This window comes from Falco punctatus (assembly GCF_963210335.1).
Source record: "Falco punctatus genome assembly, chromosome: 5".
NCBI classification, from domain to species: Eukaryota; Metazoa; Chordata; class Aves; order Falconiformes; family Falconidae; genus Falco; species Falco punctatus.
The window spans coordinates 7,693,563-7,708,872 of record NC_137584.1 but is presented as its reverse complement, the minus strand read 5'-3'; the positions used below and the strand labels follow the sequence as shown (position 1 = coordinate 7,708,872).

General features: G+C 37.7%; 1 protein-coding gene across 1 annotated transcript in view; it reads right to left on the bottom strand.

Annotated features, from left to right (window-relative positions):
* ME1 (malic enzyme 1) overlaps nucleotides 1-15,310 on the bottom strand; it is a 187,657-nt gene that overhangs the window by 118,759 nt on the left and 53,588 nt on the right. The window contains exon 3 of the mRNA XM_080389484.1: nucleotides 12,374-12,523. Within this exon, the coding sequence (XP_080245610.1) occupies nucleotides 12,374-12,523 (150 nt within the window). The remainder of the gene's footprint in view (nucleotides 1-12,373; nucleotides 12,524-15,310) is intronic.

Sequence of the window (15,310 nt, the reverse complement as noted above, 5' to 3'; positions counted from 1 at the left end):
TTTCACGCTTGTCCGTAAATGGTTCTCTGGAGTCATCCCTTATTTCTGCTGATTGATTTATGGCCCATCAATCAATGTCTGCCTCTGGCTAGAAGTCCTTGCTTTTGTTTGGTTTATGTGCCTTCTTACTGTTTTGTCTGTCATTTGATCTATGCTCCCAGCAGTCTCTTGTACACTTACAGCTGTTTCTAAAAAAATACTGGGTTTACTGCATGTGATTTAATCACTCAATTAATACTTATTACGTAAAGCAGAACTGACTTGCAATGAGACCACTTAACTCAGAGAGCAGTGGTCAAGATGACAGACACCTTACTAAACCTCCCCCACCCAACTGCTAACTACACTACATTAATACTACTCTACAATAGATTTGGTAAAGTTATTATGACCTGGTCTTTTTATATTTAAATTTATTATAATTCACACTGCTGACACACTTTATTGAACAGAGTACTTAAGAAAACAGTTGTAAAAAGCTATAAAACTTTGCTAAAAAGGATGAAAATGCCATACAAGAATAAAAGGGCTCATTTCTACCCCAAAACTCTTGTCTTGCCTTATTCAGAAGCCTCATAGCAGCAGCAGCATACAGCTGTTTCAAAAGCAGTGCGTAAAAATCTCCCCAACTAAAAGCATCTAGTCATAAATACAAAGAATCACAAGATACGTAAAAACACACAATCATCCCAAAATCTTTACACCCTCTCTTCCCTTTAAATTTTCCATTTTAAGACCTAACTACTTACCCTACCTATTTAGAAAGCTTCTAGACAGAGGCACAAAACTATGATGTTACAATATGCAAACTACTGCAAAGTTAGAGTGATTTCATTGGGGTTTTTCCTTCCTTTATGGGACTTCAACAAATACAGTTGCAGGAATAACTTAGATTTTTTTTTTTTTAAAGCTACTATATCTTGGATTGGAAATGCAACAATGAGGCAATGTTGGACTGCTGAGTAATGACAGCATTTTGAACAGAGAAGCTGCTGAATGTCAGCAGGGGATTTGGGTGGTGCCTAAGGACGTGCCACAAATGTACAGAAAACAAGAGAAATTCCAGTGTAAGCACACCCCTAAAGGAAAACATCCTCTGGGCATGGGCTGGGATATATACAGAATGAGCTAACAAAGCACTGTACAGTTTCTAAGTCATTTGTGTCTCATCCAAAATACTACTGGTACCTCATTTTGCAGTATCAGGAGACAGCAATGGGAATTACTGGGGACTTGGAAAAAACTCTGCATAGAAGAAGAGAGTAGGATTCCTCGATCTCTAGGAAGATCTTAATATGTTTGAAAAACCCAATAGTAAATGCTTACTAGTCACCTGTAACAGTTCTTTGCTACATGCTCATGTTGCCAACACATACATCGCTACTGCTGGTGATACCTATTTGTAAGCATATACATAAAATAATTTCTTATCTCACTGGTATCTGGAAGTAAGTCCTTTCCCCTCCACAGCACAGCCCTAGGAAGGGAGAGAGAAGCACGCACTTTTTTTCTTAGTACTTCCCAAGCAATGAATTGCAAGTTTAAATAGCACATGGAAGGGCAAGGGGATACCCTGTGAATGCACACACTTCGTATCTCCAAGAGCAGTCAACAGCTACAGAGAAGTAGCCAGTCTTCTTCCTTTAAGTGCTCCTCCATATGTAAATGCAGCCCACCAAGCAACCCCGGCAATGCTTGCCTTGGGAAGTGTTACTTCCTCCAGGAGGGTTTCACAATAGACACTTCCATGAAAACCGAAGGACTGCCATCCAAAATTGCAAACAACGAACTCCTCAGCAACAGCAAGTTTAACATCGATGTTAAATAGCCATTAGCTCTAGTATCTGGCATAGGAGCACTCAGCAAAGAAGTCACAGCTACTGCTTAAGGTGGTAACCATCAGCTGACTCCAGCTGCGCAGTGAACAACACAAGCAATTTCATTTTAACGACACAGCATCCATGCAATTTTCCCCCTCTTTGAGAGTCCTTTGGATGTCCCAGCACACCACAAGATAAGATATAAGGTTTTTGAAAGGACCTTTTATTGTCAGTCTAAAAGCACGCCTGACGCTGAAGGTGTGCACAACAGCTTCAATAAATAAGCTGTGGCTTTTCCTCCATTCCTAACCTCTTTTCACCAAAACCTCAGCCCATTTATTCTTCACAGATAGTTTCTAACTTTACAGTTTCTGGCTGTATTTGGCTGCACTCAAAGATTTACATCACCTCCTGCAGCAAAACAGATGCATTTCTCTAGAGAGAAGCCTAGGAGTAAACCAGCATATATGTCGTAGGCGGGGATGTGGTGGCCAAAGGCCCGGAGCAAAATATGCAGTAATTGAGACCGACAGCAGAAACATATTTATTATTGCTAAGTATGTTCCTAAAGATTAAAAATAATCTGTTCTTTCTCTGAAAGCCACTCCAAACAATGAGAGATTGAGACACTTCGGTGCAAGGCTGACATTAATACACTGAAGATCACCAGCTGCAAAAAAAATTTGAGTCTCCAAGACAAGGATCTTAAAACCAAAATTATCACCTGCTTTATGCTGGAGCCACCAGCATCAGTGCTGTGTCTTGCTTTACTGGGAGCACTGTCTTGGAGAATCTGACATTACTAGGATCATCCACAAAGGGCTTCACACCGTCTGGATAAGTGAATCTGAAAATTCCAAGTTCCTGTTCCAAAAGCTGATCAGACACCTGAAAAAATCTCGGACCTTCCTATTTGTTCATGTGGCAGAAGTTGTCACATTGTCTGTGTTGTCCTAAATGAGTGCTAGAATGGTGCAGAATTCCAGTCCACAGGAATGAATGCAATACACAAACTATTCAGGGATGTCCAAGGCCCTGGGAGGCAACTATGCCTATCATTTTGCACAAGAGGTAAAGATGAAGTAACACCCGTTTGCAGACATTGTGTGGGATCCGGTAGTCTGCCCTTGTAAAGGTGCTGAACTAGGGGAAGTTACGGCGTTCTCATTGAAGCAAGTGACTCTTAAAGCTTTGCCTTGGGGGCCAAATGATGCTGACAATTAGGGAGCTGTATAAATCTGGCAGGGTGACAGAGGCTGTTTCACGAGGGGAAAATTTTGGTAGATAGATACTGCTTGAATACAGTAGGACAGAGACAATGAGTATACCTCTCCTATAGCGTATTAGCTGGCACTTCAGTGATGCCCACAAGTCTTTGGCCAAGTCGAGGTGTGAAAACTAAATAAAATCTCTGCCCTTAAAGTACATTTCATTAAGGAATGTACTACTTCAGGAAATCTGGAAGCTTGTAACCAGAAGGCAGTATTTGTGGGCTGGCATAGAATCAATATCTCTCTAAAAAGTCAGGAAAAAAGGAAGACATTGAAGAGTAGCGTGGTTATGTGTTGGTATATGTCCTAATTATTGATATGAAAATACAACTTACCGAAAGAATGTTTCTACTTTAAAAATGCAGTGATACAATATATTTGCTGAAAAGGATATGGCTTACCTTTTATGTGGTATTGGCACTAGAGAGAAAAAATTAGTCAAAGCCATTTAACTTGGGATCATGTACTTTCTGTCCAGTCTTCTGCACGTAGATCCACAAGATGACTGTTTTAACAAATGAAACAAGAAGGGTCTAATAAACACTGCATTAATAACTGGCACACAAACTGTCCTCCCCATGTGATGAAAAGCATCAGTAAGAAACATCTTTGTTTCAGAGGACTCTCTCAGCAGGATGCATAGTGAGGAAGATAATCCTCATATGCCAAAACCCATAGAAATTTCAGTTCCCATTGGTTCAGAGCGCAGATGCCCTTGAAAAGATAAATTTGAGTCCTCCGGATTTATGGAGGGGAAACTTTCTGTTCTAAGCTTACACAAGAGATAGTGGAAATGTGTAAAAATAACAGTACCAACCCAAATGAGGACAGGGATCCTCCGGAAAAATCCAGGACTGCGTGAGGGAAACGGACAAAGAAACAAAGAGACAGGCACACTCAGTACTTTAATTTTGGCACTCTTGCACAGAAATCACTCAGGATGTCTGCAGAAGAGCCCCGAGGCTCACTAGCTGTCTTCCTGAGAAGACTGTGCTAAGAGGGGAAAGAAAATCACCAAACATCATCTGCTGCCAAACATTTTCAAAGTCATGTTTTGAGTAGAGATGGCCTCATTTCCTCCTGTTCACAGCCCAGATGTACTCCCTCCAGAAAAAACACAGCAATGTACCATCAAGAGGTATGAACTTCGGTCTGAAAGCCAGAAATTCCATGCTTGTGATGTGTTTTAGGACAAAGCTTTTATGACCATGATGAAATGCCCCTAGAAGATTACCTGCATAAGAAATCATGTATGCAGCTCATGAGGGTAAGAGGCAGCTAATAATAGGTAAAGCTCCAACTCTGACAAGACTAAATGAAAGAACAGGTCAGAGCCTGACTCCTGCAAATACCATCCCCTTCCACCAATGCCGCAGGGAATACCTACATGCAAGCACTAAGCGCACACAAAAAAATAACACCGCATGGAGGACATCATATTTCATAATTCTGGGTCAGGACTATGCCTTCTTAGTTTAGCACAGACTAATCATACACAATTTTATTCTAAGGTGCAATGTTAATAAAAAGAGGAAAAAATTCACACTAAATGGTAAACCCTATTGCCAAAATATTACCAAAAGCCATGAATTTAACACAGTTCATGAGAGACCAGATGACTACATACATATATAACCTAAAGAATACCCTAATGATTTAAAAAACCAAGACCTAACTTTTTTCATTCAAATATTTATTAGAACAAGGAAATGGCTTAACATTTACAGAGTACTCTAAGTCCAAAATGAGCCCAGCTGACACCTTCTATGCAAGATTCTCACACGTTCCCCTGCAGCAGCATTACTGGCTGCTGACAGACCAAGTTGAACACACCTTGGGCACAATCCAGCTTAGTGTATTTCTAGAAAACACTCTAGGAGAAGAGAGGAATTCAAAACTCCTGTGCTGTGCCAATTCTCCTTTTCCAAATTTTCAGAGCAGGGCAAATGTTATGCTAGGAGAATCTATTAGCTGAGCTGAGGAAGCAACAGCATGCTTAGCTAAGTTTTAGCTTGATGAAGGTAACAGAGCAGATCAGAATCATGCCAAAGAGGAGAATTACTGGGTGTCATGAGATGTCATGGTGCTTGAATTCAGTGGAAAGGCTACACAAAAAAAAAAACAAGACAAAAAGCTGCCTGGAAAGTGTCAACCACTGCCACGTTCACAAGACACAAAAGTGAAAATGACAAACCAAGACATATTTCAAAAGTGCTGGGTGAGGGGCTGCAACTGCCATTATTGCCAGGCTTTTGAATTCAGTAAAAGACAGATTATATAAATGAGAAGAAATGCTTCAACTATGTTAATTCTCTGTCGTGATGTTCAGACTACCTCGCCACTTGAGCCGTGTTGTTAATAAACAGAGCCCACACCAGTGCCTGCTGGAGAATGGAACTCCAACAGGTTATTCTCAAAGAAGCATTTTCCTGTATTTTATATCTTTATTGCAACACGTTTCGATTTCAGACTGCCCTAATGATCAAACTCTTACAAGAGATCACTTAAAAAAAAACCCCACACTTTCTTTTTTTCACTTCCAGATGAAAATTCTATATAATTCTCAGAGAAAAGTTACTAGGAAAAACAACTCTGAAACTATTGTTTTATCTTTTAATATAATTTCATGTTACACAATAATCAGTTCTCACTAAATGAAGATACAAGGACAATTAACCATAGTAACAATGAGATTAATAAAGTCTCTAAATATATAGGTAACTGTTTTGCTTGGGAAAAACATCTAGATGTGCTGAAAAAAATCTAAGGGGGCAGTTATACTGGTGAATAAATTAGGTCAAATGAATCCAGACCTTCTGGTCTCAATCAAGAAAATGCCACTTATCTGAGGGCGAGACAGACAATCACAAAGAAGCACCAGGAACTGAACTTTCTTGGCTCATGTGATCCAGGAGTACTTGACAAGTTTTTGGCCTCCTGTAAGCCAAACCTGGTTTCTGAAGATATTTGGATGTCAAAGGCATTCAATGGAATTAAGAAAAAGAAAAATCCAGACTCCAGTGAAAGCCTCATTAAAAACCACCAAAAAATCCCCTATGAAATGTACCACAGGATCAGCCTTGTGCTGGCAAACAGACTGCAACTTCTGCTGTCGAGGTCTAATATTTCATATGTTCTCTCAGAGGAAATAAGTATTTCCTTATTCTCTAATTCATTCTCTTTATAAAAAAGCTGCGGTATCTTGCAGCTGACAATCTCAATATGTAAACATTACTATGTCAACAAAAAAAACCCCGTCACACTTGTAGCACTTGCACTCATTGCCGTGCATATGAACTAGTGTAAATGTAAATGCATACACAATAAATGTAAATAAATACATTCCTTTTGAGGAATAGGAGGGAAGGAACCGATCTCAAATTTGTACGTGCCGAGTCAGTCACACATTGCAGTGCAGGAGGCAATCTGGTACAGTATCAGCACTGGCAAACTGAGTATTCAGCATGATAAATTGCCTCAGTTGGTACTAAAGACTGTTAATAACATTCCAAGTGCTCTCTAGAAGTATCAAAAGAGCTAAACCAAACACATTTTAAAAACGCTTATTAAAAGTAAATTCAAAATGTAATCTGGCTTAGACTGGGGTGAATAAGAGGCCTCTAGATAGGCTATGTCTACTTATCTGCGAGGAAGGAAAACAAAAAAAACACGGAGTTGAAAGAATTATTGCAGAAGAAAACTTCTGTGAGAGCAGTTTGCTGAAAAAGATCTGCCTTATGTGTTAAAAAAAACAAAAAAAAAGAAACATAACTTCAAAGCTAAGGCTGACATACTTTGCCTTTTAAGAGACTGCATCTGTATCTTCAATCCGCAGCATCGGATTCAATATAGCTGTTTTAAATATGGTTCCTAGTCAGCTTGACAGCATGTGACTGCATCGGGAAGTTATTTCAGAGGAACTTTGCCATGCCTTTGTGGCTGCAACAGTTAGCAGGGCTTGCTCTGTTCATATTCTGTTTGAAATGGCTTTTCCTTCTAGGAATGGAAATACACAAACAGTCACCTAACATTCTGACAACTCCAAAGTCATCAGCATAGCAATACTTGGCAATTTTAACTCCCCTGTCTAAATGCTAAGTTTACACAAGAACCTTAAACTCCTGGGTGTTCTCTATACAATGTAAAAAGTTGATTTTGGATTCCTAGAGGAAATTTCCATTGAGCTTTCCCATATTTATTCTTTTTGGATTAAAGAACTGTTATATTTTAGAGATCCATTTATAGAAACAGATTGTTTCTTGGTAGGTCAGAAAAAGCTGTCATATATGTGCGCACACTTCGTGCAACAAGAGTGTTTTACTTTAGGAATCTGTTTTTAAATGGTGGACAGAAACTCTGCACCAAAAAAAGTGACTTAGAGATTCTGCGATAACATTCTTAATGATGGAATGACCACTGCAATTAAAATCACAACTCCATTACATTCCCAGCATAAGCCTTTAAAGCTTTTACCTGTACAGGTCCAAATTCCTTCTCTGACCTACCCCCTGGAGGAGCCTCTTTCTTCCCTCATCCTCCTTAATGGTTGTGAGGAAGACTGTAGAGAGTGGTCTTCTGAGTTATGTTTCTGTAACTATGTGGTGTAGGTAGGTGCATGTTACAGATCTGCTATCAGATCTGTACTGTTTATTTCTAGAATAATGCTCTTATTCATTAAACTGGTGGATTTTAAGCTGAATATTCAGAGTGAGTAATGCAATCTTGAGTTCAGCTTGAATTTTACAAACAAATGTCAATTATTCAGACAAGCTTCAAACCAGTGAGTCAAGTTACTTTGCAGCTGGTTCTCTTGAGAAACATTGCTTAATCAGTCAGCTGGTCAGCCATGAATGTTTATTCTGTAATTGCAAAATACTGCTTCAGGACGAAAAACATCTCGCCTGAGCCACAGTGCCCTTCTGTAACTGTAAGCACATCATGTGAGCCCCTAAAGTCTTCTAAAGACACGTAAGGGAGTCACAGAAGATGATCTCATTTAATGATCCCATGAGACACCTATTTTTTTTTTACTCTAATTTCCATTATTCCTTGCCTGAAGACATAACTTGTGAGCCAAGGGCTTCAAACTTACTTCACAACGTAAAGAAATCTAACTGAATATAAAAAGAACTTTACAGATTTAAACTGAATAATAAGACATTGCCTTGCAACTTCCAGTGTGAGAAACAGGAACTGCAGCAATTGTATAATTTTTAACTTATTTACCTATTTAAATAAGTCTGTTTCTAACAGGATTTTTGTTGAACTACATAGTATCAAACATTTTCTGAGCTATGGGAAGAGACAGTAATAAAATATTTTGAAATAAAAAATATTCTGAAAGAAAAACCTTCATTGATCAGTAAAGACAGAATTTAGATATGCATCAGCACAAAAGAGATACACACAGTTCCTACAGATAAGACCCTTTTTTAAAGTTATGATGAGATTGAATCTTTTTCCTGAATTGTAACAATTCAGGAAATTGTAACAGTATGTTACAATTGTATGTATGTTGTAACAGTATGTTACAATACTGTTATTGTATACAGTATGTATACAATATGTATATTGTATGTATACAATAACAATTATATACAATATGTATATAATGTATGTATACAATAACATACAAAAATGTTATTGTAACAGTATGTTACAATACAAAATGTAACAATGTAACAATTGTAACAGGAAAAAAAAATAATCAGCTAATAAAAACTACAAGAGCATACAGACCTGGACTACATTTCGTATCTTTTACTTCTTTTTTCCTTCCGTATGGTAAATTAAATGCTTATTTTTTCTTCCTTGGAAGAAAGTTACGAAGGATGCCGTCTATGAGGGACAGAATCATAGAATCATAGAATGGTTTGGGTTGGAAGGGACCTTAAAGATCACCCAGTTCCAACCCCCTGCCATGGGCAGGGACACCTTCCACCTTACACCAGACCAGGTTGCTCCAAGCCCCGTCCAGCCTGGCCCTGAGCACTCCCAGGGATGGGGCATCCACAGCTGCTCTGGGCAGCCTGTGCCAGTGCTTTACCACACTCCCAGTAAAGAATCTCTTCCTCATACCTTATCCAAATCTATCCTCTCCCAATTTAAAGCCATTCCTCCTTGTCCTATCACTACATGCCCTTGGTCCGTCTCCAGCTTCCTTGTAGCCTCCTTTAGGTACTGGAAGGATGCTGGTATATAATGCTTAATGCTAATGAGTCACAGTCTAGAATACAATTTCAAACCAAATGAAACTGATTGCTTTGCACAACTGTTTTTGTAATAATTTAGAAAAGTATTTTCTTAGAAAAAAACAGATCTCTGTAACAGAGTGCAGTGCAAGATCACAAAGTACGGGTATTTCTTAAGCAGCAAAGAATCTGTCAAAAGGGAAACTCTTTACAGTCCTCTCCTCCAACACCTCTAATGAACACTGGCATCAGCTGAGTGGCGTGGGAAGATGAGAGCAGGTAGTGAGATAACATGAACATAACAGTTGGGAATTTTAGACGGAAGAGTAAACATCCACTTGGCAGATGATATTTTCTTCTTAAGAAAAAAAAATAGTTATGAGATCCTCATTAGGCAAAAGATGATTGTACACATTTTCCAGCCATCTTTACTTAAATGAGCCATTAAAAGATTTATTTGAAAGTAGTGAGGCAATTCAGCAGGACTAGAAATAAAACAGACTTCTATAAATATCTTACACATCTCCCCAGACAGTCAATCACGTATACAAAGCATACATGTAGTTGGGGAAGCAGCAGACAGACGAATATAGCCCAGGCTGACTTCAGTAGCTCAAGAACACAACTGAATACCAGAAAACACATCAGTTAAAACAAGACTCAGTATTGTTTAAAACATCGTTAATTCATTAGCAGCTCAACTGCAGTAAAAACACAGTGTGAAATACCAAATTATGGAATGTCCTGTAAAGCTATATACTTTTTAAATTAAATGATAAGGGAAAGAAATTACTGAAGTAGTATAATCTGCCTTGAATTTGCGCTTTTTCAATAAGGAAATGAACACTTTTTTGAAGAAAAATCAGACTTCACTCCAGTATTGGTAAATAAAATCATACTTTTAAGAACATACAAATATGAGGGTGCTTAAGGAGCAACTGAATCATCACTCACTGTTCAGAATAGCTAAATACATCATCAGAATGGAAGTTCACTATCCATGTGCCAGAATAACAAGCTTTTTAAAGTAGGACAGAGGAAACTCCACGGGGAACACAGAAAGTTAGTACAATATTATTTATATGCACTGCTAGTTTTATACTGCAGTCATTTGCTCAGTTGAGAAAGTTCAGCTTGCTATTCCAAAGCCTGCACAATGTATGTATTACTGCTATTATGCCTTGCTTTTGAAAGATTTTTATATCATATTTGAAACTAAAAGGAAAATAAAATGTAAACTTGTTATGTCACACGTTAATGATTCAAACAAATCTATAAAAAAATTTAAACTCTACTAAATTCTTTTTAGAGGAGAGGCTAAAGAGTGGCTTAGTTGCACAGTGCAGAACTCAGAAGTTCTTGTTTCCCAGTATATCTGTACTAACTGCATGTTTATAGTGTAATTTGTTTCAAGTTAACTATACGGATCCATAAATTTATTGGTGACAGCAATGTCAGCTAGGATTTTAGTCTTAATAACTAGAGGAGAAATATTTAGGGCATCTTTTCAAGTCATCTGCAGACAAAAATTCCACCAAATAAATAAAACCCAAACAAACCCAAAACAAAACGCAAACGGTTGAAATATTTCCTCTCCCTGTCCCTACCTCCCAAATTGGTTTTTTTTGCCCATGTCCTGAGTATGCTTAGGATCAGGCCAAAGAATGGAGTTCAGGAGTCTGAAAATCTCTAAAGGGGACTGGTGGGTTGTTCCAATTGCTGTGCAAGCTGTGTCTCACCAGTTGCAGACTGACACTCAGCTCAACTGCTGTCTAATTTAACAGTTTTTTTTTTCTCCACAGATCCTCCGCTGGTCTGGGGAGAAAGTGAAAGGTACATACATTGGCAGAGGTGCTCCTTGTGCAGTATCTTGTACAGCAATGGATATCAAAACAAGGGGCAATGAGACCAGCCTAGGCAAAGCCTTCACTTCCAGACGGACTCAGCACTTCCTGGAAGGCCAATAAAATCACCATGGTGGTAAATACTGAGGGGAAAAAAGGAGATGCCTTCTCTTGCTAGGGGAGGCACCTAAAAGCCACAGATCATTAAACAGGTTTAAGTAAGCATTCTTGAGGTCTTTTTTAACTTTTCAATGTGTATAGATGTGGGAATTCTGCAGTTGGCCAGATGGTCCTGACTCATTCCGTCAGTCACAAGGCCAAAATGATTTTTATGTTAACAACAACAAAACCTTGAAACTGTAAGTCTTCTCCCTCAAATACCTCCTGCTGAAGAATTTGCGAGCAGTCATTTGTTCCCTTTAAACTTGCAAGCTTCTTATTTTCAGTCAATGCCTTGACTGTAAAAAACTTATTTGTGTTAAAACAGCTATGCACATACAGCCCATTTATCTTTTCCTTTGCCAGAAAATCGTACAGAAGGCTCCAAAGTCTTGTTCCAGAGTTTGCACTTGAAGGCACTGCTATACACAAGGTTCTCAGACAGCAACCGCCATAAATCTGAAATTCTGTGGGGTGATGTTCAAGGGCAGAGTGAAACAGAAGCATCTATCCTTCTTTCACACCACTTCCTCATGACTCTATAAATACAGATATTGTATACGGAATAAAAGCACTCCAGTGCTTTCCTGATTATTGATTGTTTTTAAGAAGCCTGTAGGTACAATATAACACATCCTTAGTTTGTACACATATTATTTATATATATATGTATATAATACCTGTAATATAGATATTTAATAGATAGAAGTATTTATATATACATACACACACTACACACACACACACAGAGGTAAAAGTCTATGCTCTTTAGGCTGATAATACAAACCCAAGACCTAAGGATCCATTCTTCTATGGTCTTGCAACATGCAGACCTTGCAACGTTTAGTATTCTAAAAAGTCAGTTAACGAGATTAATAATGTACCCATGCATTGATACAACGAAAACAACAGTTTTCCTTCTTAACGCAATACAAAATATTGTTTAACGCAGACCAAAAGAGTAGTTTGAATTATCTCAGTTATTGTAGTTTTGGCTTACATTCAGCTGTGTTAGAAAACCCCTGCAGAAACCTGCCAAGAGGAAAATAAGATACAATTACTTTTATTTGAAGTATAAACTTACATACCTTGGCCTCCGAAATGCTAAACCATATTGTTGGCAAGCCAGTCCAACAGTGGGAGTATAAACAATAGGCATGAACCTTTCAATGTCAGAAGTCAGCACTTTATAGAAAAGCTTCTCATTTCGATCCTGAAGACTCATTAGTAGAATATATCTGTGGAGAATTACATATAATTAGACAGACATCAAGTAAACATATAAAGTAAATTCAGGAACACAAAGGTGTTTAGATAAGTAATTAAAGCTACACGTATTCTATAGCAGCCTCTTTCTTGCTAGGAGTATTTAAACTCCTCCTTGTCTTAATAGCAGAAAGGGTTCGGATACAAAGGACAACAAACTGGTTAAGGCAGAGAGAAGCTGAAACCATCACAAAGTTGACAGATTCCATGTACTCAGGAAGCTAATCTCTCACAGGTATAAAACACTATGCTGCAATTGAGTATTTGGTCTGTCAGAATCTAATCCATACATATCAGTTGTTCCACTTGAAATGAGACCATCATTAAATAAAACTTCATTACGTTTACTCTCTTGCCCCCAAAAATTGAAGCAAAAATGTTAGCTTTTTCTGCTCTTGCCTTGATAGAAATTTCTCTTAAATCCAGACTAATACTTCAAATAAATATTTCACCTGAATACTGTAGGACAAAGCTTTCAAAAACAAACCTTTAGTCCCCGAAGTCTATGTAATGAAATCTGCAATGTTTTATCTCTAAATGGAAGTCAATTTTTGATTGCATTTGAATAAGTGTTATATTTATTTAAAAAGAAAACCAATGAGAAGAAAAAAATATCAGAGAAATGACAGTAAAAAATAGTTCACGTTAAACTTGATCTACTTTTGACTACCATCACTCTCATACTGAATAAATCCGCCACTGCTCCAAGGTTCCATCCAGGAGGCCAAATTTCAGCGCTGGGTATGACACATGAGGTGAGTCTATGAGTGACTTCAGGTTATACTAGCTCACACTGGTATGACTCTGGTCACTTTGTGAACACTTAATATTTAGAAATTTGATGATCCTAAACGTCACCTCTTTATTCACTAGCTTTAGTAAGGTGAAGTATTACTTCTAAAATTAAGTAGTCTTCTATACCAATAGGCTTACATAAAAACTAACAATTTATGCATACAATTTACATAGGTTGTTGGTTTTTTTTATTTACGAAGGATTACTAATTACTTATACTTAAAAAGTTTAATATGCCCATCATTTTATTACATATGTTGAGGGAATGTACACAACACATTCATTCCAAAAACCTGGAGGTCTGTGTATTTTATTATTCACATGAACTTTCCTTCAGCATACTCATCACATGTGCCGATAAAATCTAATTCATACTTTAGGAAGATACAAAGATAGTCAGGTGATTATGTAACGAAGAACAGTTTAGCAAATCCACATTCGTTTACTTGATATCCCTGTATATCAGGGAAGCATTTCTTTCACAATTCGCTATATAAACCTTTAACAAGCACTATAAGCAAGGCTACTGCAGCAGGCTTGGCAGCTGGCGACTGTAATGAGGTGACAGAAGTAAGGCAAAACAGTGTCCCTTCCCTTGTGTCACTAAGGGTACTTTAGACCCTAAGGAGATCTAGAAAAGATCTAGATGGGGGTTTATTTTCTTATTTGCATTTATCATGCCACTTTTATATTCAGGATATTGCAAAGATAATAACTGTGTACTACTTATACTTTCAAATTTGACATACTTGGCCAGCCATATCCAAATCAACCTAAGTAATATTATTATAAAGTGAAAAATACTTATAGAGAAGTATTTTTGACCAGAAGGCTACTTTTCAGAAGTAGATATAAAAGAGCTCTTCTTTCTTGGCACAGTAACTTGCTTAGGGGTATCGACTTTCTCAAAAATTCTTTAAGAGGAAAACCAAAAACGCTTGATCCTCAATGTGGTGTTGGTTGTCATGCATTAGACAAGTACGCATCTTTAGCAACATCCAAGTAATCTACACAACCAAAAGCACGAAGCGTTTTTCAGCACTGTGTTTTTAAAATAAATATATTTAAAATGCAGTATTTAATGGAGTCGTTTACTGAAGCCCACATTTAATTGAAAACATAGTGAAAACAAGCAATAAAACACTGAGAACAATCGTTTGTGCTATAAAAGGGAAAAAAATAGTATCTATCCTCGGAGAAGGAGTCTTGAACAAAGATTTCAGGGAAGAGTTTCAGAGGATGAAAACCAAGGTCTGGAAGTAAGACAGAGGGGATGGCCAAGCATTCACACTTCAGTATGTCAGTTTTCCCCTTGCCTTCACTTCACCTATGCTAGTCTGCTGTTATGAAGGGAATGAAATACAGTGGCAACAGAAGGATATAAACAAAATATTATCCAAAACCCAAAAGAAAACTGACATAGCTACCAGAAAATTACTAATGATTTCTTAAGATAACTGGCCCTACTATAACTGGCATGCATTTTACAAGGAAAATGGAAGGGTGAAAAAAAACCACAACCAAACCTAGAGTTTGTTTGCTCTTATCTTGCAAAACATAAGAGCAAACAATGAAAGTGGGAGAACACACTATTATTTTTAACCTGCGTAAGATACTTAGCTCCATTACTTTGCATCATCAGTATCTATATAGAAATGCTACTAAAGACATTTGTAATATAATGTATAAAGAACTGAAAAAAAGCCAACAAAATAACACTGTATTCTCCGGAAAAGTGATATGATGGAACCTCTCCTAATGTCCACACATCCAGTATAACACTTCACCAGTGTGACTCTGAAGAAAGAAAAGCCCAGACAGAAGATGTGTCAGGGGCAACGATTTCAATGTCAATACAAAGCAAGAAGAAAGACAATTAAGAACATACAGGGGAGGAAAAAAAAATAAATAGATTACTTGCAGAAGCCATTACATCTTTTCCAAATTAAGTTAGAGGGATAGAT